General features: G+C 39.1%; 1 protein-coding gene across 1 annotated transcript; it reads left to right on the forward strand.

The window, feature by feature from the left end:
• The first annotated feature begins 13,570 nt into the window (after positions 1 to 13,570).
• On the forward strand, positions 13,571 to 24,862 carry LOC130870971 (cell surface glycoprotein CD200 receptor 2-like). The gene is made up of 5 exons (XM_057763983.1): positions 13,571 to 13,643; positions 19,087 to 19,404; positions 19,518 to 19,766; positions 24,392 to 24,506; positions 24,856 to 24,862. Exons 1-5 carry the CDS (start codon positions 13,571 to 13,573, stop codon positions 24,860 to 24,862), a joined length of 762 nt encoding a protein of 253 aa, XP_057619966.1.
• The last annotated feature ends 250 nt before the right edge of the window (positions 24,863 to 25,112 follow it).

The following is a 25,112-nucleotide window of genomic DNA, read 5'->3' on the forward strand; positions in this document are numbered from 1 at the left end:
CAGCTTCTCATTTATTCTGTGTATTGAATGATGTGTGTATTTCTTATCTCCCTCACTCTCCTGTTACTGCATGTGCTCTTCTCATGCAGTCCCATGGAATTCATCTCCTAGACTTCGTTCATACCGGGTTTCTGTGTGAGCTCGTGTCAAACAGGTCCTCAGTCATCTCAAAAGACTGCAACCAACCTGAGATAATCCAAACTGGGCCATTTTTGTTCTATCTCTGTCTCTTTGTACAGAATGACATTCAAAATAAACAATGTTTATTAAATTAACTAGCAATTAGAACAGAGATCTATGACTTAGTTGACTGTTTTACTTATATGGATGTTTACAACTAAAGTCAAAAACATTTGCATCAGGTAGATCAATGAAGAATATTGCTTTTTATTTATTAATTTCTGTATTTTATGTGTATATATGTATTCATGTGTTTGTGTATGTGTTCATGTGTGGGTTCACATACACTTGTGTGTACATGCAGATAGAAGCTAACGGCTAACATCAGGCAACTTCTTTAATTGCTTCTCCACCATATTTTTGGAATAAGGTCTCTTAAAACCCTGACACTTACTTTAGGCTAGACAGGCAGGCCAAAAAGTCAAAAAGTCCCAGATCCTGCTCTCTCTACTTCTCCTGAACTGAGAATGCAAAAAGCACAAGACTGCATCTTTTTTTTTTTTTTTTTTTTGCATAGTTGTTGGAATTGAATGGTAAAGCATTTACCCATGGAGCCATCTCCTCAGTTCTCTAAAAGTTCATCTAAAAGTTTTATGCTTTTAAGGTGTTTTGGGTAAAAATATGTTGTGAACAGGAAAACTGAGCAGTGCTCCCGGTGTAACTGATGCATGGGTATTATTAATCATTCCTTCTTTCCTATGTCCAGTTAACATTTCTCAGTTTGTACCAGGAGCTACTGGCCCTGCTCTCCTCTGTCTCATGAAAAGCATGATGCTAAATTCATGGGAGACACTCTTCAGAGACAAGTCTTCTGCTACCAAGGTCTCCAGAAAACATAGAAATGAACTTCACTCGCCAATGAATGACTTGCACCTCCAGATCAGTCCTTCGAGTTACTCACTATTACATGTGAATTCTTGTAATGCTTGCTGGAACTTTCCAGTGTGGCACTTACCTTCTTGTACTAGTGAAATACTTCTCTGGAAGAGTGATACTCTAACTCAGGTTCAGAATGGAAGGACAGATTTTTTCCCCCAAGATTCCTGGAAGAATCCTTCATTTTCCCCCAACTTTCTATATTCCATACCACCCATCACAACACTTTACAGATATTAATGTTGATATTTACTACATTCTAGAATCTTGTGTGTTCTACATGCATTAATTCACTTAGCTATCATATTTCAAGAAGACAATTACTTTCACTTTACAGAAACAAAACTGAAGCACACAGGATTGCAGTAAGTGTCATTTTTTATTACTCCTAAGATGTATGTATTCCCTGCATTTTAGTATCTTCAGTGTAGAATGAGTATCAGTTCCACTCATATCTCAGTGGAAATATGTACTCAAAATATATAGTCAGATGCAGAAGATGCAACAAAAAATATAAGCACCAGGGGTAGGGGTTATGTGTTATCGATGTTGTAATCCAGGCATGATATGGCCATTGAACTCTCAAACTCACAACAACCATGATTACATGGACAAGACCTACACAAGTTTGGGAATATCAACAGACTGTCAAGGAAGGGTTACAGCATCATAAGGCCCCACTTCTTTGTAAGGATGTGTATGCAACTAGTGACTACTAAGGGAGGGAGCAATATTTTCCTTTTTAAAGGTTTATTTATTTTTGACACACACATATGGTGTGTTAGTATGTGTATATGTGGTGTATGTATACATATGCAGATATGCTTCTCTGTGTGGAGGCTGCAGGTTGTCTACAGATACCTTTTTCAGTTGCTCTTCACTCCTTTTTGTGAGGTAGGGTTTTTCAGTGAAATAAGAGTTTGGTGTTTCAACTAGATTGGCTAATCAACAATTCTGGGATCTGCCTGTCTCTGCCCTCCCTACCCCTGCTCCAGTGCCCATCAGAGTTGATCACATTAGTGACATACAATGTGACATCTCAACAGAAGTAATATTGTGACCTCACTTTCTTCCTATCCGCTGGTCTATATTTACTGTCAGTTTTCTACTGGTGCTGTTAATGGGTCCCCTTCTGGGTCACAGAGATGTTGTAATATGAGCGGCAGGGCTGCGTCCCCGGCACCCAGCCACCCGCATGGCTAGCTTATGCCCTGAAATAATTACACGGAGACTGTATTCTTTTAAACACTGCTTGGCCCATTAGCTCTAGCTTCTTACTGACTAGCTCTCATATCTAGATTAACCCACTTCTAATAATCTGTGTAGCACCATGAGCTGGCTTACCAGGAAAGATCTTAACCTGCATCTGTATGGAGTGGGAGAATCATGGCGACTCCCTGACTCAGCTTCTTTCTCCCAGCATTCTATTCTGTTTACTCCACCCACCTAAGGGTTGGCCTATCAAATGGGCCTAGGCAGTTACTTTATTAATTAACCAATGAAAGCAACGGATTAATACAAGGCCCACCTCCATCATTTCCCCTTTTTCTGTTTAAACAAAAAAGAAAGGCTTTCACTTTAACATAGTAAGATTACATATAGCAAAACAGTTATCAAGCAAGGATTACAGTTACAATATTTATATCTATTTTATCTTTTATCATAACTAAGGAAAACTACAACTATGTATCCTTTCTTCAACTCCATCAAAGACTCCAGAAGGATATAATATTACCTAAGCAAACAAGAAATCCAAAGCTCTAGAAATGACAGAGACGTCTCGCTGCCTGGACAGTCACCCAAAGTTCTTTTGTACCGTTGGGGCATCCATCTTCAGCCTACAGGCCATAGTATTCAGCAGACATTTCCATGAAGCAGGAAATTTCAAAGACAGTTCAGTCACTTTCTGTTGTGTCCTGCAGAATGTCTCGTAGACTCTTTCATGAATCAGGAACCACGAAAGACCATCTTACCTTTAGGCAAGTTCAGCAGTCCTTTTTCCGCGGGTTCTTTGTGTCCAGTTTATGCAACAGTCCAGGCATGAGCAGTTTCATGCCCAAATGGCTACCAAACTCCATAAGGAGCCTCTTTGATGCCCATCATCCTCTTGAAGTAGATTGGTGCTTTCAGGAGCAGATGTAGTGGGAGCTGTGGGTCTCTTCCCACAGCCCGGCTCATGGCTGCCTGGCTAGCTTATGCCCCAAAATAACGACACACAAACTGTATTCTTTTAAACACTGCTTGGCCCACTAGCTCTATTCCTTACTGGCTAATTCTCATATCCTGATCAACCCATCTCTAATAATCTGTGTAACATCAGTCTTACCAGGAAAGATTCAGCATATCTGACCTGGCGGCTTGCTTCATCGCTTCTGGCTCTGAGAGGAGCTGCCCTGCATCTGAGCTCACTTCCTCTTCCTCCCAGCATTCTAATCTGTTTACTCCACCCACCTAAAGGCTGGCCAATCAAATGGGCCAAGGCAGTTTCTTTATTAGACAATGACCTTCTTCCATCAAGCAGACGTGTCTCATTGTCATGAAAAGCCCTAAGTTATTAAAATAATTTAAATGCCATATTCTGCAGTCTTTGAAAGATATGAAGAATGCCTATCTAAAATATATCTATGCACATCTAGAAAATCTAAATAACATGACTACAAGCTTGACTATTATTGATGATTATCCATTAACAACCTATATACGTTACATTTTTAAATGAACTACACAATACCTTAATTAATATCAGAAATACATATACATATAACAAAATTGACCTTAAAATCCACACCAATGCAAATTATTTATATCTATATCATATCCCCCTTTAAATGTAAAAGATCATTTATAAACCATATTTGGGAACATGGGCGCAGTTTTTTCTCTCCAAACTGCTTCCTGCTGAATGGGGGCATCGTTAATTAAGTCTTTCATGGTATAACCTGTGTGCCAGGGTCATCTCAGTTGGCAGTTGAGTGAAGTAATTTTTTGAGGGTGTTCACAGCAACCTTTCAGGAGGGCGTGGTCTATCATACCATATTGAGATAGAAGCAATCAACAGGGTCTCGTCCTCTGTGAAAACAAAAGAAGACCGTCTCCAAGGTATCATATCCTTAGACCCAAATTCTGAAATCATAATACCCTTATATCCATTCTGGTTTAGCTTGGCAGCCCATATAATGAAATGTCTCTCTGCACTTAGCTCCTTTACAGTCACAAATTTTAAAGAAAATACAATAATACAAAGAATCCAGACTCTCTGTGAATTTTCCATTTTTACGTGGCTTATTTTTCTTTATTTCTTTTAATCTATAACTATCTGTACTCTGTCTCTTTAAAGACTTTACCCTTTTTTAAGACATTAACTTTTTTATATATATATATATATATATATTTTCTCTCTCTCAAGCCTACGTACATTCATCCAACAGTGTCTGAATCAGTTCTATTGTGAATCTGTAATTTTTTTACTATCCAGGAGCATTTATTAAAATGTTAAGCACTTCTTAAAAACTTAAGTTGCACCATGTACAGATAATACGGTACCACCTGTGTCCTGCTCAGTCCAAACCTTAACTGCGCTGTTATTATGGTAATTATGGTAGTACCTGCCTGAGACCAGCACAGTTCAGCATGGCAGAGCTGAGCCCTCCTGCCTCGAAGCCATTTGGTGCCCCTGAGCCACACACAGTTCCAGGCACACAGCAGTCCACATTGCCATCAAGCAAGCCATAGCACTTTACTCCAAATGATCCATTCAAAGACTCTGTCTCCATCAGGAGCCAGACAGAGATCATGATGGTGGCACAGCCCAGAAAGCCGGCATTTTAAAACAGCCAGTTTTTCCTGCTGCTGAGTCAGGACAATTTCTTTGCAGCACGCAACCCATAAACAGCAAAAAGCTGTCTTAAATTCTCTCTCTCTCCTTTTTAAGCCCTCTCAGCTTTTACGTGGAGTTCATTACCACGCTGGGCACCACTCTGTTGTAATATGAGTGGCAGGGCTGCGTCCCCGGCACCCAGTCGCCCGCATGGCTAGCTTATGCCCTGAAATAATTACACGGAGACTGTATTCTTTTAAACACTGCTTGGCCCATTAGCTCTAGCCTCTTACTGACTAACTCTCATATCTAGATTAACCCACTTCTAATAATCTGTGTAGCACCATGAGCTGGCTTACCAGGAAAGATCTTAACCTGCGTCTGTATGGAGTGGGAGAATCATGGCGACTACCTGACTCAGCTTCTTTCTCCCAGCATTCTATTCTGTTTACTCCACCCACCTAAGGGTTGGCCTATCAAATGGGCCTAGGCAGTTTCTTTATTAATTAACCAATAAAAGCAACAGATTAATACAAGACCCACCTCCATCACAGAGAAGGACAAAAAAATGCTGGGGAATGGATCTAGACAGAGAAATGAGATATTCCAGAACAGGATGTACCTTAAGAAAAATATCATGACATGAATAATTGGCAAGGTTTTTCAATTCCTTGTCTATATACTTAATATGTTAAAAATCTATAGTACCACTCAAGTCACAGGGAGTTACAGTATAGGTTGAACCCAGATGTCTTATTCTAGAGTCCAAGCCTCTTAAATGAAGCTCACTAATAGTCCTCAGTCACTATTCACAAGCTCCTCTACTTTTTAAAAACGTAAGCTAGAAGCAACTTTCTGTCCCTGTTTATGTCATTCCTCTAGGTCACACCCTTCTCAGGAAAGGAGAGCGTGCAAGTGTATGTGAGGGGTCGGAAGTGTATGGTAAGTCAACTGTGTAGCTCTAGCCCACAGAAGGAAATTGCATCATTGAGAAAAGTCTCAAAATGTGACTGCAAAGAGCACAAATAACCAGGTAGACCTCTTCTCTGGGTCATTTGTTTGGAGCAAGAGTCTGATCACTGGTAAGTAGGCTGGCATTTATAGACCCAGTTATTGAGCTTCTTCACTCACTGAGTTATCTCTTCCAGAATCCAAATCGACTTAGTTGACTTAGATTGGATTTTCTCAATCTTCTCTCCATCTACTTCACTCTCTCTTTCATGCTTCTCTTCTCCAGATGTTGTAATGAGATTGGTCTCAGGTCAATCCTCTTCTGTCTTATTTGTTAAAATGGATTCACTGAAGAACTGGACTGCAATGTACAGTGCAGTGAATGACCTTGGTTGACTGATGCCTTTTGATAGAAATTAAATTTACTCCTTTAAAGAATGGCAACCCCACCTTCTTTTGATTTTGCATTTATTTTGAAATACCCGGAGGCACACACATTTATTTCCATTTAATGCTAAGCTCATGGATTTATTCTCAGTTGTCTCTGGTCTCTTGTTAATTTATCATTGAGATTTAACTTTAATGAATACATCTCTAAAGTTAGTTCCTTTATTTTGTTTCTTCTTTTCCTCTTAAATCATAAAAACCATGTGTTATTTTGGGACAGACTTTCCCCTCCTCTGTTATTTTTGATGACTGTTTTGACATATCTCCCGTGGACTGCTGTAGTAGGATTGTAGACTTGTAAACACAATGACAGATACAGGGTGAATGGGAGATTGTTTGAGTGCATGATTCAGAGAGAACTTTGTGATGTCTGTTAGGTATTCAAAGATTTAATTCTGATTATAGTAAGAGGAGGGCACTTTAAATGAAGGTGCCTAAATATGAAAGGATGTAGAATTATGAGATTGCTTGTGGGCTGCAGAAGAAGTACAGTGGGACTTGACTTGAGTAGAGCAGACTGACTGAGGAGTGTTAGAGGGAGTTCCCACAGATGACTTAATGGAGGCATTGTTTTTGATATGAATACATTGCTACTTTTAGCCTTAACTGAATTTTCTACCTATTGTACTGTAGCTTTACAAATCTGAAATGTTCTCTGGGTTCTTCTTTGAGGATTTGAAAGTTGTCATTGATTTTTTTTCTTCTTTCTTATTGATTTTTCAAAAATACTTTCGTTTTCATCTTATGTGGATTTAGCATCAACCAGGAGATTGAGGTATCTCTGAGGTGGTTTCCAGAAGATTAACTGATAAGGAAGTTCCATCCTGACTGATTACAGGTGGCACCAGATCATTGACAGAATAAAGGAGACAGGAAAAAGAAGTAGTGTGCTGATATCTCCTTTTTCTCTACTTTCTGACCCACTGTGGCCTCAATTGCTGTATTCGGCCACTCCCTTTCTGCCCTGATGTGTTTGATCCTCTGAAATAATGAGGCATAAATAAATCTTCCCCATAATGGGTACTTTGTGTCACCGTGACAGAATATGGACAGAACAATTGAAGAGAAGAAAGGTCCATTTTACCTCATTGTTTCAGAGAATTTCAGTCCACCTTGGCAGAGAAAGCATGCTGTCATTCAAGTAGTGGGACTGTGTTGTGGACAATTTTCATACCATTTTATTATTATCTCATATCTAGCTTCTCAAGGTTGCATGACTGTCCTTTGATTAAGACGTTTGCTGCTCATGCTAAGAATTTCTGTCATTTAAAAAAAGTTGACCTTATATCACTAAAGATAAGACATTATTTTATTTCATTTTTATTTTTTGGGTATGTGTATTTTGTCTGCATGTGTGTGTGTGTGTGTTGCACCATGTGTCCTCAGGTGCCTGCAGAAGCCACAAGAACTGCAGATGGTTGAAAACTACCTGATGTGGTTGCTGGGAATCAAACACAGGTCTCTTTGTGAAAGCAAAACGGGCTCTTGAATATGGAACCTTCTATTTTTATCTATCTATCTATGTATCTATGTATCTATGTATCTATCTATCATCTATCTATCTATCTATCTATCTATCTATCTATCTATCTATCTATCTATCTATCTATCTATGTATCTATCTATCTATGTATCTATCTATGTATCTATCTATCTATGTATCTATCTATCTATGTATCTATCTATCTATCTATCTATCTATCTATCTATCTATCTATCTAATCTATCATTTTAGTTCTGTACTCTTTATTACAAATCTTCAGGTAAGATATACCTGAAGATATAATATTGTTGTTCACTTTGGTTCACAGTGTCTGTTTCTCTTTGTGATACTACTTATTAAAACATGGTGAGATCAGACAATGGAAACTCAATAGAGTTAGTGCTCATTCTGAGTGAGAGAAACAAAATAAGCCAAACCCTCAGGAACAAACCAAATACTAACTTATCATCAAAACCATTTAGAGGCATTAATAGGTTAAATATTATTTTTTGTCAGAGGTTAGGAAAACATAGAACCTGCAGCATTTGAACAAATTTGCATGTGGCTCAGATGAGAGATGAACAAAGGGCAGTATATTCTAAACTAAGGTGAGTCTAACAACCTCAAGCTATCACAAGGTGCCAACCAATATCTGCTTTATACGTATTTATGTGGTATTTTTGCTCATGAAATTAATGCCATTACATGAAATTCTTGTATTTTGTGGTGGAAATATTTGTGATAACATCATCCTGAACAGGAAATCCATGTGGGAACCAAGTGTTGAATGTGCACTTTAGAGAAGCAGGTGAAGAAGGTTCAGAGGGCTGTCCAGAGCAGTGGGAAATGGTGGTACAAGTTGGCTGTGAAGGAAGGCAGAGACAGAGAACCTGACATGCTAAAAAAGAAGAAGGCAAAGGCATATGTGGCAAAAGTTGTCACCTTGAAAATGAACACATTTCCCATATAGTAGGCAGTTTATCTATCTTTAGTATAAATAGCAGAGTTTAGTTTCTGAGGTCAGCGGGGTGTCAGGGGTCTAGAATATGTAGATTGTTGTCAGGAACTATGGTGTAGAAATGGTCCTAAACCATTTCAGAGCAAATCTGTTGGGTTACATCAGTAAAAATGGTAGAGTAAGAAGCCCAGAAGCTCTGTCCCTCCATCCAGGCAACAACTAAACTGCCCTCAGTGCACATTATCAGAACTCTGAGACTCAGTATGAACAATGAGAGGAGAGCTGCTGGACTTCGGGAAGAGGGGTTGGCATCTTAATTCACTTACCTACCACTCCCCTCCTGACTTGCTGGTCACCACTGAACTGAAAGCAGGCTCAAAAGTCGTTTTTATTTTTAGCTATTAGAGAAATACAAATCCAAACCATATTGAAGCTCCATCTCATCCCAGCCAGAATGGCTTAGATCAGATAAACAAATTACAAATGCTGACATGAATGTGGGAAAGAGGAACCTTTCTTCACTGCTGGTGAGAGCATAGACTGGTGTGCTTACTATGGAAGTAGAGCTACCACATGACCCAGCCATACCACTCCTGGCTGTATGCCCACAGGATACAATATCATAGCAAAAAGATATCTGCACATCCATGTATATTGCTGAAATATTCACAATAGCAAAGAATGGAAAGGGTCTAGATGTACATCAACAGATATATGTAATAAAATTTCTACACATATACACCATAGAATTTTATTCAACTACAAAGACAAATGAAATTTGTTTGAGTATGGCTCTGGATAGTGTTATATTAAATGAGGTAACTTAGACAAAAAAAAAAACCCAACTTACTTTTAATGGTAATATGTTTGTAAATAATGGGGCATGGCTGTGTATGTAGAGATAGGAGACTATGAGAAGGGAACACGAAGTATTGAGAATGTGGAGGGGGTCACATGTGACATGAGAGTGGAAAGGACCCTACTGGGGGTGGGGGGGGTAAAGGGAAGATGAGAAAGAGGGGTGTGGGGAGGGAAGCAACAAAACAAATTTTGTCTGAAAACAGCCACAATTCTAGGTTTCCATACCACCCCTTAAATGTTCCTCAATTCTATTTTTCTTTCAGGGAATTCCATGTAACCCCCTCTTCCCCACCTGATCCTGCTGTTCCCATTGGCCCTGCTTCTAGTTTACCCTTAAATTCTATTGTATTTTCCCCTCCAAAACAGATACATGTTTCCCCTCAGTCCTTTCCTCTATAACTAACCTCCTCAGGTCTCTGGATTAATCCTTAGTTCCTATTTATTTAATTTCTAAAACCCACATATAAGTGAATAGAATAATACATGCCATACTTATCTTTCTGAGTCTGGGTTATTTCACTCAGGATGATTTTTTTCTACTTCCACCCATTTGCCTGTAAATCTCATGATGTCAGTTTTTAAAAGAGATCTGAGTAATGCTCAGTTGTGTAAATGTACCACATTTTCTTATTGTTCTTCAGTGTAGGAACCACCTTGGACATATACTCAAAGGACACTTTATCCCATCACTAGGATACTTGCTCAACCATGTTCATTGCTGCTATATTCATAATAGCCAGAAATTGGAAACAACCAAGCTATAAATCATAGTTTTATGGGTGGTTTGGAAACCTAGTGTTGTGGAAACTTCCTAAAATGTATGAAGGTGATCCCAATGAAGTCTTTAAATAATGAGGGAGAGTCCCAACTGCTCATCTCTTGTCACTAAATGAAGATTCCAGTATTGAGAGTGGGGTTACATTTAATTGAGTTGTTGGCCAAAGGGCCCCCCTGAAAATTTCCAAACAACCTGGGCTGTTGCCAGAACAATAGGCTGCTCTCCACAAACTAGCAGCAAGGACCCATTGCTGAAGAAAATACCCAGGTAACTTATTGAACATGGAGAGGTTGAACTAATGCCTACATATGAAACTTATCAATGTAATCCACCACATGAACTAACTGAAAGAAACAAACAACACGATCTTCTCATTAGATGCTGAAAAAGTCTTTTACAGAATTCAACAGCCCTTCTTGATAAAGGTCTTGGAAAGAGCAAAGATACAATAACATATCTAAACACAATAAAGGCGATATTCAGCAAACCAACAACCAACATTAAACTAAGTGGAGAGAAACTCAAAGCGATCCCACTGAAATCTATATCTTTATAGATTTCCACATTAGCATTTGTAATTTGTTTATTTGATCCGAGCCATTCTGCCTGGGATGAGATGGAGCTTTAATATGCTTTGGATTTGTATTTCTCTAATAGCTAAAAATAAAAGACAAACCTGTAAAGTAGGACTCTTTATGTCTGAAGTCCACTTTCTCTATATCTATTCAATATAGTACTTAATGTTCTAGCTAGAGCAATAAGACAAAAAGGAGGTAATGGGATACAAATTGGAAAATAAGAAGTCAAACATTCACTATTTGCTGATGATAATATAATATACATAAGTGACCCCAAAAATTACACAATGGAGCTCTTACAACTGATAAACTCCTTCAGTAATGTAGCAGAATACAAGATTCACTCAAAAACACAAGTAGCACTCCTATATACAAATGATAAACAGAATGAAAAAGAAATCAGAGAAGTATCACTCATTGCTATAGCCACAAACACCATAAAGTATCTTGGGATAACTAATAAACAAGTGAAATATCTGTATGACAATAACTTTAAATCTTTATTAAAAGAAATCTAAGAAAACATCAGAAAATGGAAAGATCTTCTATGTTCTTGGCTAGGTAGGATTAACATAGTAAAAACTGCAATCTTACCAAAAGCAAGCTACAAAGTCAATGCAATACCCATCAAAATCACAGCAAAATTCTTCACAGACCTCAAAAGAACAGTACTCAACTTCATATGAAAAAGCAAGCAAACAAACAAACCCACGATAGCTAAAACAATCCCATACAATAAAGGAACTTTTGGAAGCATCACCATCCCTGACTTCAAACTTTACTGTGGAGCTACAGTAATGAAAACAGCTTGATATTTGGCATAAAAACAGACAGGAAGACCAATGGATTAAAATCCAGGACCTGGATATCAGACCACATACCTATGAACACCTGATTTTTGATAAAAAACTAAAATTATACAATGAAAACATCTTCAGTGAATGGTGCTGGCACAGCTGGATATTGTCATGTAGAAGAATGTAAATACATCCATATATATCCTCATGCACTAAACTAAATCTAAATAGAAAAAAGACTTCAGCATAAAACCAACCACACTGAACCTTATAGAAGAGAAAGTGGGAACTAGCCTTGAACACATGGGTACTGGAGCACATTTCCTAAATATGACTCCAGTAGCACAGACACTGAGAGCAACAATTAATAAGTGGAACCTCTCTAAACTGAGAAGTTTCTGTAATGCAAAGGACATGGGCACTAAGACAAAACAGCTGTCTAAATAATGGGAAAATGTCTTCACGAACTTCACATCTGACTGAGGTCTGATCTCCAAATTGTACAAGGAACTCAAAAAACTTGACATCATAAGAACAATAATCCAATAAAAATTAAAAAATCAGCCGGGCGGTGGTGGTGCACGCCTTTCAGCCCAGCACTTGGGAGGCAGAGGCAGGCGGATCTCTGTGAGTTTGAGGCCAGCCTGGTCTACAAAGGGAGTTCCAGGACAGGCTCCAAAGCTACAGAGAAACCCTGTCTCGAAAAACCAAAACAAAACAAAAAAAAATAAAAAAATCGGTTACACACCTAAACAGAGAACTCGCAATAGAGGAATCTCTAATGGCCAAAAGGTACTTAAGGAAATAGTCAACATCCTTAGTCCTCAGAGTAATGCAAGTCAAAACAACTCTGAAATACCATCTTACACCTGTCAAAATGGCCAAGATCAAAAACACTGATGACAAGATGTGAAGTAAGGGGAACACTCTTCCTTTGCTGGTGGTAGTACAAACTTGTACAGCCGCTTTGGGAATCAGTATGGTGATTTCTCAGAAATCTTGGGAACAAGACCAGTAATACCACTCTTGGGCGTATACTCAATGGATGCTCAATCATGCCAAAGGACATTTGCTCAGTTATGTTCATGTCAGCACTATTCATAATAACCAGAACCTGGAAACAACCTAGATGCACCTCAACCAAAGAATGGATGAGGAAAATGTGGTATATTTACATGATGGAATACTACTTGATGGTAAAAAACAATAACACCTTGAAATTTGCATGCAAATAGAAGGAATTAGAAAAAAATCATACTGAGTGAGGTATCTCAGACCCAGAAAGATGAGCATGGTATGTGCCCACTCACAGGTAAATTCTACTTATAAAGAAAAGGATAAGGAGCCTATAGTCCACAACACCAGAGAAGCTAAGTAACAAAGAGAACCCTAAGAAAAACCTACATAGGTACTCCAGGGAAGGAGAAATAGACAAGATCTCCCCAGTAAATTGCAAGTATTGGGGGCTGGGAAGGATAAAAGAGGAAAGCAGAGGAAGGAAGTGGAGTGGGAAAATGTATACTTCAAATAGAAACAATAAATAAAATTTAAAAATTGCATTAAAAGAGGAATTGCCATAAAATACATCTTAATGTTTTAATATCTTGAGAGAATAAGTTAAGCTTTGTTTTCCTTCATCAATCAGCAAACATCACTGCTATTTATTCCTGTGCAGGCTTAATCATCCAACAGCACACAGAATGCAGATAAAGATAAGATAGGTAAAATGAGGAAGAAAGTCACCCTTAATCTGGTGAACTGAGCTCAAAGTTAACCTCGAGGGACAGATTCACTGAATCCATCCAGAGCTTATGGTGATCTGTGTTGACTAGAAACCACTCCAGATGAACGCTTTGGGGAGGACCTCGGCCTTGGCCTTACTGATCTCCATCACTATTTTGGCATTAGATGGGACTGGTAAGTATGACATTCTGAGATTTTTAAGAAATGAATTATCTTTCAGCCTAACACTGGACTATGACAATCCTCCTGCCTCAGTCTCCTTACTGTGGAATTACATGTTAGTTGCTGGCTAACATGGCCCCTTTAACACTCATACTTTAAAGTTTTTTTTAATTTGAATATTTTATTTATTTTACATACCAACCAGTTTCCCTTCCCTCCTCTCCTTATGTTTCATCCTCCATCTCTTTTTTACCCCCTCCCCCTCCACTCCTCAGAAAGGGCAGGCCTCCCATGGGGAGTCACAAAGCCTGGCATATCAAGTTGGGGCAGGGCCAAGCTCCTCCTTCCTGCATCAAGGCATCCCAGCATAGGGAATGGGTTCCAAAAATCCTTAAAGCTGATTACTTTTAATTAGCAGACTTTCTACAAATATTCCATGAAATACATTATTCTATTAGTGGCGATCATGAATTTAAGGACATGTGACTCACTGAAATAAGTATTTTACTAAGACAACTTCATTGTTCCATCTTTAAGACTGACACATTTGAAAAACAAAAAACAAACAAATAAAAACCCAAACAAGTGAACAAAAATGGGAAAAATCTCTAAGAAGGGAAACAATGGGATCCAGAGTAAAGTGGAGGCACTGAACTCAGGTAGGAAGGGACAGTCCTCCGTTATAATAAAGAAAAGAGGGACAAGGTGGCCTGGATTCAGGACAGTTTATGGATTGGTGCCATAGGCAGTGAAGTCTGTCTGAGAGCATTTGAAGTAAAGCTGTTGGAAGTCAGCAGTGAAAAGAGGGGCAAGATAAGGAGTAGAGTCCATGAAATAACCATTTCAAAGATGGGACAGGCCAGGCTGTTAGCTAAAGAGGTGGAACTCTAGTCTGAGTTCTGCTTCACCAGAAACACATTTCCTAAGCAGCGTGTTCAACATGGAAGCAAATTGAATTTTCTCCCAAGAAAAAAATACCAGTGCATTTCCTTCTATGTCAAAATGTATAAAATATAAGTATGACATAAAATACAAAATTAATAATCCATTTTTAACATTAAGAAGACATGAGAGGTATTTACTTGAAGTAAATTTACCCATCTTCAAGTTTTTAAAAACTACATATATATGTATTTTGTGTGTGTGTGTGTGTGTGTGTGTGTGTGTGTATGCCCAGGACACGGCAGTTGTGTGGGGGTCACAGGACAACTGTAGGAGTTGTTCTCTTTTTCTATGTGGGTTCCAGGGTTCAAGTTCAGGTCTTCAGCTGTGGCTGCATATGCCTTTACCTGCTGAGCCATCTTGCTGACCCCTAACCTTCTTAAATGTAGAGATTTGTATTGTGATACAGCACATAATGGACTTTGATAAATGTGCCTAGGTTGTTTAAAAAATACATATTATGTACATTGGAATTGTTTTATGAATATCTGTTTGGTCACTATGATTGATACTGTTATTAATATGTTGTATGTTTATACTATTTTTTAAAGTTCTGATTGCTCAATCCATTTCCAAGGAAGAGATGTCAAAACCTCCATATGTGATTGTGAAACTGTCTATATGTCACTTAGTTTAGTTAAATTTTGCTTTATGTGGTTTGAAGCTTCATTACTAGGTATTTACTTAATCTCAACAGTTAGCACTGTATAAGTTTTAAAATTATGTGTAACACTTTCTGCTTTTGAATAATTTTTCTGTTATTAATACAGATTCTAGTTTATTTTGTCCCATATCCTTCCTTCTCCTCTTCCATGTTGTGTTGTAGTGGGAGCTGCGGGCTGTGTTCCTGCTGCCCCAGCTCCTGGTCGTCTGGCTAGCTTATGCCCCAAAATAACAACACACAAACTGTATTCTTTTAAACACTGCTTGGCCCATTAGCTCTAGCCCTTATTGGTTAATTCTCATATCCCGATCAACCCATCTCTAATAATCTGTGTAACACTAGTCTTATCGGGAAAGGTTCAGCATGTCTGACCTGGCGGCTTGCTTCATTGTGTCTGCTCTGGAGAGGAGCGGCATTGTGTCTGCCCCAGAGAGGAGAGGAAATGGCATCTGAGCTCACTTCCTCTTCCTCCCCGCATTCTGTTCTGTTTACTCCACCCACCTATGTTCTAACCTATGAGGGCCAAGCAGTTTCTTTATTATTTAACCAATGACCTTCCTCCATCATTGTGTGCAGTTAATAATTTGCAGACAGAAGTTTTTGGTTATTTTACATTATCACCAGTGATGCCTGTCAGAACGTGGTTAAGAGAATGACCTGTTGGGAACAGTGAGAGGCTAAAAGAAGAAAGGCAGGGGGCCTTTTACTTTAAGTATATTTTCTTCTTGGATTGTTCTTGGATGTGATTTCATGACTCCTGTGTTAAATATTTACATTTAATTTATTAGACATGTATACTCTTGTTGCATGTCAGATCGTAACTATAGAAGCCAATTTGGTGAAAGGATTGCTGAGTGCTGTCCTCAGTGGCCCCTGAATCTGGATATGGCCTTCTGCCTTGCTTTCATGCTTTCCCAGATACAATCTTAGTATGTGTCAGGCAAATTTTATTTAAATTTGTCTGTTCTGAGAAAATTCAGAAGGTCTGCTGTATTAATATTTATTATGTGCTTACAGGCAATTATTTGTATGTTTTTTTGAATGCAAGCAGTCTTCCTGGGATCATTGTTTCTTTGTTACATTAGTGTATGAAAGTATATTCATTCATTCATTCATTCATTCATTCATTCATTCATTCTTTCTTTTATGCCCTGACAATGCTTAAGCGTGCATGGGCAGCCTGTTTATGGCATTTCTCCAGCTGTTCCTGTCCTGGGCAGTCCTTGTGTTATTGTGATACCCAAGATTCCACAGTCTTCCTTTATGCTGTCTATCCATTTTTTGGGGGGCTTTCCTCTTAGTCTTATCCAGTGCACTCCTCCAAGCAGTAGTGTCTCTGGTTATCTGCCATCATTCATTCTCATACAGTGAGAATGTATGAAAGTACACTGAAACTGAAGTAAGGTTTTCTACAGCATTAGACTGTAGTCTGCTCCATCCCCTAAGGTCTTCTTACCCAGGTCCTACAGACACCAATCTGCATAGGTCAGTGAAAATCAACATTACTAACCCTCCACATGTCATTTTAATTTTGTTCCTGCTTCTAGGTAGGTAGTGATTATTTTGCTGGGTTTTTGATTGCCATTCCTTTATAGTTACTAATCTTTTCCATGTGTCGACTGGCCATTCGACTATCATTAGCTACTCTGAAATTCATGATTCACTTGCTTCTCCCTCTGTCCAACCGTGCCTGGCTTAGGGCTATTTTATTGTGAGAAATTCTGCAGAACACAAGGAAAGGAAGAATACAGGTTTTAGGAACCAGGTAACCAGAAAGTGGAGAGAGGAAAGGACACTTATCCTGTTCCTACCTCTGTTTTAAATAATTTTTGCTGTTCAGTCACAAGGTTGAAATTGAAAAGAGAGGATGAACTCTTTGTGGTTCTGCTCTTCCAAAACAAAACAAAAAAAAGCTGTGCCACTCCAGATCCCTCCCTACTACTTTCTGTGTCTCTTTATCTCTCCTGGATGCCCTCTGATGCTCTATGATTACTTTCTGTCAACTAGTTGCTAACTCAGTCTCTTGAACCATAGTTAATTTTATTTAATCAATGCAATTGCAAACTTCAGGTTCATGGGTGATTGAATATCCCCCCAATAGATGACATCTGGAGAAAGGAGTTTAATCAAGTCAGCTCATGCATTATGCCTACCTGGCAAGGGGATGGATGATGGAAAGAAGGACTGCTCTGCAAACTGTTTGACAAAATAAGGGTACTCATAAAAGGGAAATAATTGATTAGTATGTAATAAAACTATTTTTAAAGATGTTGAGAAAGATGTTGACATATGATGATACAACTTCTAATTACTATTTTATAGCAATTTAAATATTTAAAACTTTTATTTAAACACTTATTAGAGTCAAGATATTCAGAAATGAATTGAAATAAAATGACACAGGGTATTTTATTATTCATGACAGAAGGTACTATTCTTCTTTATCTTGTGGCCAGCACTGTGGCTTTAATTAGGGGATGACATCTGGAGAAAGGAATTTAACCAAGTTATCTTATATGGTATGCCTACACTGGACCTGGCAAGGAGCTGAAAGAAGGAAAACAGGGTTACTGTACAAACTATTTGACAAAATAAGGTCATTCATAAATGGGAAATAATGGATTAATATATTAAAATGTAATTTCCAAGGTGTTGAATATCAGTGAAGATTAAACTTCTAATTATCTTACAAAGATGTAAATATTTAAACATTCTTATTTAAATATTTTTTAGAGTCAAGCTGTATGAATGGGAATCAAACATCACAGAATGGTTTATTACCGGAGACAAAAGGTACTGTTCTTCTTCATTCTGTGGCCAGCACTGGGGGAGTGGAGAGTTCACCTTGCATAGAAACAGTAACTAATGCTTTGGCTTCTGGAGAGACTTAGGATGAGTAAAAGAATTTGGTGATCATAGAACCTTCATCTGGCGATGGATGGAGATAGAGACAGAGACCCACATTGGAGCACTGGACTGAGCTCCCAAGGTCCAAATGAGGACCAGAAGGAAAGAGAACATGAGCAGGGAAGTCAGGGCTGCGAGGGGTGCACCCACCCACTGTGATGGTGGGGACGATTTATTGGGAACTCATCAAGGCCAGCTGGACTGGGACTGATGGAGCATGTGATCAAATCAGACTCTCTGAACGTGGCTGACAAGGAGGGCTGACTGAGAAGCCAAGGACAATGGCATTGGGTTTTGATTCTACTCCATGGACTGGCTTTGTGGGAGCCTAGTCTGTTTGGATGCTCACCTTCCTAGATCTGGATGGAGGGTGGAGGACCTTGGACTTCCCACAGGGCAGAGAACCCTGACTGCTCTTTGGACTGGAGAGAGAGGGGGAAGGGGAATAGAAGGAGGGGGAATAGGGGGAGGGGGAGGGAAATGGGAGGAGGGGAGGAGGTGAAAATTTGTAATAATAATAATAATAATAATAATAATTTTAAAAAATTAAATAAAAAAGAATCTGGTGATGTGAGAGTTATGGTGGGAGGGACCCTGAACGATTGATTGCATCTACTCCTTTGCTGTCTTAGAGTAAGAAAGGCTATGGGATTAGCACCCTCCCAAGTCTGTGCTAAAGAACCCTTCATTATCTAATTAGATGACCCTTATTTGATGTGACTTATGAGAATCTGAGGAACCCGAAGAGACAAGTGACATTGAAATGGTGTAGTTGAGATAGTTAATAGAATGCTTTTCAGAGTCAAGGTTCATTCACAGTGACTTCTGCTCATGTTAAAGTGGTGATATCACTGACTCTTGTCACAGGTAACTATAACAGATAATTTTGTTGAGTACTTAACACAGGTTTCCTTTTCTCATTCTTTTTGTGTGTGTGTCCAGTTAACACTACACTGTTTGTACAGATGGGTGCAAAGGCTCTGCTGTGTTGCCCTGCTCTTCCAAAGACTAAAGCAATATTAATAGCATGGGAAATAGCCCCCAGAGGGCAGCCTCCCTGCAGAATATCCTACAGAGTCGATACAAAGGAGATCAATGAAACCAACTGTACAGACAAGAGAATCACCTGGGCCTTCACACCTGACCAGTATCTTGACATTCTGATTAATACAGTGGCCCTCGGTCATGATGGGCTTTATTCATGTGAGATATTAACACTTCAGGGGAATTTCCTAAAGAGTCATGACCTCCATGTGCTAGGTAAGTGACATGGTCAGATATCATGCTATTTCAGGTCACCAGACTTTAGATAGGAACAGACGCCTTTGTAATTTGTGACCAGACTGAATCATTTTCACCTTCCATCTCCACAGTGCCTCCAGCAGTAACCCTGCTTCCAGGGGAAAACAGAACAGCAGTTTGTGAGGCAATTGCAGGCAAGCCGGCTGCGCAGATCTTTTGGACTCCAGATGGGAATCACGTCACTAAGCAGGAATCACACAGCAATGGCACCGTGACTGTCAGGAGCACATACCCCTGGGAGCAGAACAATGTGTCTGCTGTGTTCTGCTTTGTCTCCCATCCGACTGGCAACCAGACTCTGTCCATGGAACTCAATCAAGGTAAGTGTCCCGTATTTAAAGAATAAAAAATTGATATCCAGCTTTTTCTTTTACGAAAGACAAGTGTTCTAATTTTATTCTGTTTGTGACAAATACTGTGGCCAAAGCCACTCAGAGGAGGAGAGAGGAAAGTCAAGACAACTCAAGCAGAAACCATGGAGCTGCTTCCCAGCTCCTCAGACCTGGGTTAGTATCTCATCTGCCGAGGGAGTGGGGCCACCCATAGTGCCCTGGCCTCTTGGGTAGATCTAGGCTGTGTCAAGCAGACAGTTAATGCTACTAGAACAGCAGATCCACTTCAGACAGAAGTCACAAGTTTTCTGTTATCACCTACAGTTCTTATCAACTAGCTATAAAGTCAGGATGTTTTCATAAACTGTGTATCAGGATCAGTGATTTGGTAGAATGGTTCACAGACTTTAGGATTGCTTTATCTACCTCCCTTCTCTGTCCATCTATTCCTCTCTCTCTCTCTCTCTCTCTCTCTCTCTCTCTCTCTCTCTCTCTCTCTCTCCTGTCCTTGTTTCTTTGTCTCTCTTCCCATTTTCTCACTTCTCTTCTGCTGCTCCTGTTCCTAGAGGCCTGTCCCTCCTCCCCTTCCCCTTTTTATGTTCCCTTAATAAAATTCCCTCCACCTGAGTTCTGTGTTATGGTGTCTTTTTCATGCCACTTTTAAAATTATAACAATAGCATCTTTAATAAATGGTGTTGGGATAAAGCAGAAACTCTTCACTGGTCAAGACAAAACCCCAGAATTTAAAGTTACAGAGAAACCCTTTTTGTAAATTTAGAGGTCAGAGGTCAGAGGAAGTGACTTCTGGACATGACAGGCAGGGTATCTAAACTCACAAGCTTCCAGGAATGCAGTTTCCTGCACAAGATGAAGCCCATCAAAATTTATTATTGAGTGGAAAGGGGCTCCTGAATCCCAGTACTGACAATTGAGGAACTAGGGACAGTTAACAGTATCTTGAGGATAGAGAGTCAGTTATCTTTAAGGCTGTTGTTCTTCACAGGCTCCTACACAGGAGGATATGGGCAACATAAACTGAAGCCAGTGTATTATAAAAACAAAGACGAAAAGTTGGTGGGATAACAAAGCAGGGTGTGGAACTGGTAGGAGGTAGGAGTTGTAGGTGAATATGATCAAAGATGCATTGTATGAAATTCTCAAGACTTTTTTTCTTGAAATAAAAAAACCAATAGCTTTCAAAAGTCTAAAATTTGCATGGGATGCCCTTCAGCCAGGGGACTCAGAGGTTCTAAGCTGGATTTGACCTGAAAACCTCCTCCATGAAGACTAACTTTCAAAGGCACCAAAGTGCTGTGCATGGTGTCCCAAAAGGGAAGCACTTGGTAGTTCCACCTGGCTATGAAGCTTGTGAACCACAACAATGACTAGCAAGACTGGTCCTTAAAGTTAAACAGTAACCATATCGTGGCAGCAACAAAAAGCTGTCCATTTATATCCAAGGCTGACTCAATAGGAGGAATCATGCCTGGTACTGGAAACCTTGCCAACCACTCAAGGTAAATAGGGTCATTGATCTTGGAGGCAAATGTACTAGAGCCCTTCATTAAACCTGAGTAATACTTATCTGAATTCAAAATACCCTTATGCCCACCAAGAAGTGTGGCTCTTAACTCTTACCAAAGAAGCTTTTCTTTGTAATAGACAGAAACCATTATAGAATGTCATAAATGATCAAAATGCAGAGAACAGTGATCATAGAATGTCCAGTTCTCAAGGATACATATACAACACAATTCTTATACCTAACGCTTGGGGAATATTATAGAAGAGGGGGAAAACATTAAAAGAGCCATAGGTCCAGGAAATCTACCATGTGATTGTGTTTCCTCAACGTTCTGAATAGAACACCAGTAGCACAGACACTAAGGTTGACAATTAATAAATGGGACCTCCTGAAACTTAAAAGTTCTGTAAGGCAAAGGACACTGTAAATAACACAAAGCAGCAGCCTATAGAGTGGGAAAAGATCTTCAATAACCCTACATCTTATAGAGACCTGATCTCCAAAATATATAGAGAACTCAAGAAACTAGACAAAAACAAACAAAAAAATTGATTTTTAAAAAATGAGGTACAGGCCTAAACAGAAAATTCTCAACAGAAGAATCTCAAATGACCAAGAAACATCTAAGGATCTGATCAGTATCCTTAGTTATAGAGAAATGCAAGTTAAACTGACACTGAAATTCCATCTTAGACCTGTCAGAATGGCTAAGATCAAAAACAGAAAGTACTGCTTATGCTGGAGAGGATGTGGAGTAAATGGGGTACATCATCATTGCTGGTGGAAGTGCAAACTTATAAAGCCATTTTGACAGTTTCTCAGAAACCTAGGAATTAATCTACTTCAAGATCCAGCTGTATCACTTCTGGGCATATACCCAAAGGATACTCAATCATACCAGAAAAACACTTACCCAACTATGTTCATAGTAGCATTATTTGTAATAGATAGCACCTGAAAACAACCTAGATGTCCCTCAACAATATAATGGATAAAGCAAATGTGATACATTTGCACAATGGAGTATTACTCATCTGTTAAAAACAATGAGGAATAGGAAATTTGAAGGTAAATGGATTGAACTAGGAAAAAAATTTATTCTGAGAAATGTCATCCAGACCTAGAAAAAGAAACAAGGTATATACTCACTCATAAGTGAATATTAACTGTAAACTAAAGGATAACCATGCTGCAATGCACAGATCCAGAGAGGCTAGGTAACAAGAAGGACCCAAGGTGAGACACATGGATATCTCTTGCAAGGGAAAGAGGGATTGGTTTGGGGAGTAGGTGGAAGTTGAGAGTACTGAACAAGAACACTTGAAAGGGTGGCATTTGGGGATCAGGCAGAAATCTGATGCAGGAGAAACTCCCATGAATCTACAAGGATGATCCCAGCTAAGACTCCTAGCAGTAGTGGATACATTGCCTGAACTAGTCATGTCCTGTGTTCAGATTGGTGACTACTCCAATTGTTATCAGAGAGCCTTCATCGAGTAACTGATAGAGACAGATATAGAGATAAACAGCCAAACATTAGACTGGGTGTCAGGAATCCTTTTTAAGACAGGGAGGAAGGAGTGTAGAAGCCAAAGGGTCAAAGCCATCAAAGAAAATCCACAGAAACATTTAACCTTGCTTATAGTAAATCAAAAGGTCTGAACCAACAATCAGGGAACTGATTGGGACTGATCTAATATGTGACTGTTGTGTAGCTGGGCTTTGAACACTGGAAGCATGACTGTCTCTATCACTTTGGCTGATTGGATAAACCTCTTCCTCAAACTGGATTGCCTTGCCCAACCTAAATATAAGGGGAGACATTGAGTCTAATGGTAATTTGATATGTGATGCTTTGATGAAACCCATGGGAAGCCTGCAGCTTTCTGAAAAGGAACAGAGAAAGAGTGGTTTGGGGTGAGGTAGAGAGGAGCTGGGGAGTAGGGAATGGGAGAAGAAGAGGGAAGGGTCACTGCAGTAGGTATGTAAAATGAATACATGAATGAATAGATAAAAACATTTAAAAAAAAGATTGTGTCTCCTGGAAAGGACAGGAAAGCTTCACCCATGAAACCTCAACAAGCCAACCATTAATAGATATACAAGCATGGTAGCGGTACATCTCATGGGTCCTCACTCCTTGTGGTTGTTTGAATGTAATTGACTCCAATAATCTCATAAGGAGCAGCACTATAATGAGATGTGGCTATGCTGGAGTGAGTATGATATTCTTGGAAAAAGTGTGTCACTGTGGGGGTGGACTTTGAGGTTTCCTATGCTTGAACCATCCAGTGAGGCAGTTGGCTTACTGTTGCTTGGAAGATGCAGGACTCTCAGCCCCAACACCATGTCTGCCTGCATGCTGCTATGCTCCCTGTCATGATGAAAATGAACCAAACCTCTAAAACCATAAACAAGCCACTCCAATTAAATGTTGTCTTTATAAGAGTTGCCATGGTCAGCTTGTCTCTTCACAGCAATGAAGACCCTAACTAAGACACCCTTTAACTAAGAATTACAGATAACTAAGGGGTGCTGAGTAGGGGGAGAAGAAGTCTTCCCTCAGAGATGGACCCCTAATTAGTTATCCAATATCAAGTGGCCAGTCCTGAAACCATGTGCATTCAAGCAACACTAAATAAACAAAGCAGATTGCATTTGCATATGTAATAATAGGCAACAAAAAGAATTAAGAAAGAAGAGGTTAGGAATTTAAGAGGGAGCATTTGGAGGTTGGAGGAAGGAATAGGAATGGATAGAAATGATGTAATTATGTTTTCATAAAAATAAAATAAAGTTTGCATGGTAACTTTTTCCTTATATAATTGGAAAGTATTAGCAGTAATTAGCAAAAATTAGTTCGCATCTATTCACTGTAAAATATTTGCTAGTGCCTATCAATCACAAAATCTGGACTAGGCTACTAAATTTGACCCTGAAATAGTAGTGTATTGATAAGATTATCTGATTTTGACATTTTGTAAAACTTTAGGAATACTGTAAGTGATTTTACAGCTGTTTGAATTAATCCCTTGATTAGAACTATTATTGAACTGACTTGTCCTTTACCCTTTCCCGTAGTTACAGGTATCACCAGCATGCTGCATTCCTTGCTGACCATTCTCTATGTGAAACTTTCCCTTCTGGGGATCATTCTGCTCATCCTAGGATTTGTTTTCTTCCAGAAGAGAAATTATTTCAGGTAGGAACAAAAACTGAAATGTTAAGACTCCTAAAAGAGTTTGAGCTCACAATGGACTAGGAAAGTAAATTATATGGTCCCACCATGGTTGTTCCTTGACTCTTCTTCAACATCAGGCTTTATTTAAATAAAGGAGCCCTGTCACAGATACCCACAGCACTGGCAAAAGTGTCTGCCTTGCTGCAGTTCTGAGTAGGGACTTAGCCTAGCCCTCTCTTTCAGAAACCAATGGTAGAAATGAAGTTACTGGAACTTTATGAATTTATTTACAAGTATCTTTGACACCCATGAGTTTCATATCATTCCTGCTTAATTGTATTATATAACATTTATTTTTGTTTATTTCTAGGATATGAAAATCCAGATATCTGAAGCCCATTAGTCTGATGACACAGCATAAGAAAACAACCATTTGCCATCACCTTTTTCTCACTGACATCCAGCTTACCTGCTCCTGATGTCTTCATGTTTTTAGAAATTGTATGACAGCCTGAAGTCATCCAGTATGAATATACAGGCAAAAACTTTGATCTTACCACCATACATGTGTGAATGGCTATCTACTTTCTCCCTTCCCCACATTGCAGGTCAAAGAAGAGGAAGGAT

Source organism: Chionomys nivalis, chromosome 3, assembly GCF_950005125.1.
Source record: "Chionomys nivalis chromosome 3, mChiNiv1.1, whole genome shotgun sequence".
Taxonomy (NCBI): Eukaryota; Metazoa; Chordata; class Mammalia; order Rodentia; family Cricetidae; genus Chionomys; species Chionomys nivalis.

Coding starts and splice junctions, on each gene's coding strand:
- LOC130870971 (XM_057763983.1), top strand. CDS start 13,571: ATGAACGCTTTGGGGAGGACCTCGGCCTTGGCCTTACTGATCTCCATC. Junction 13,644..19,086: donor TTTGGCATTAGATGGGACTG/GTAAGTATGACA, acceptor GTGTGTGTCCAG/TTAACACTACACTGTTTGTA. Junction 19,767..24,391: donor GTCCATGGAACTCAATCAAG/GTAAGTGTCCCG, acceptor CCGTAGTTACAG/GTATCACCAGCATGCTGCAT.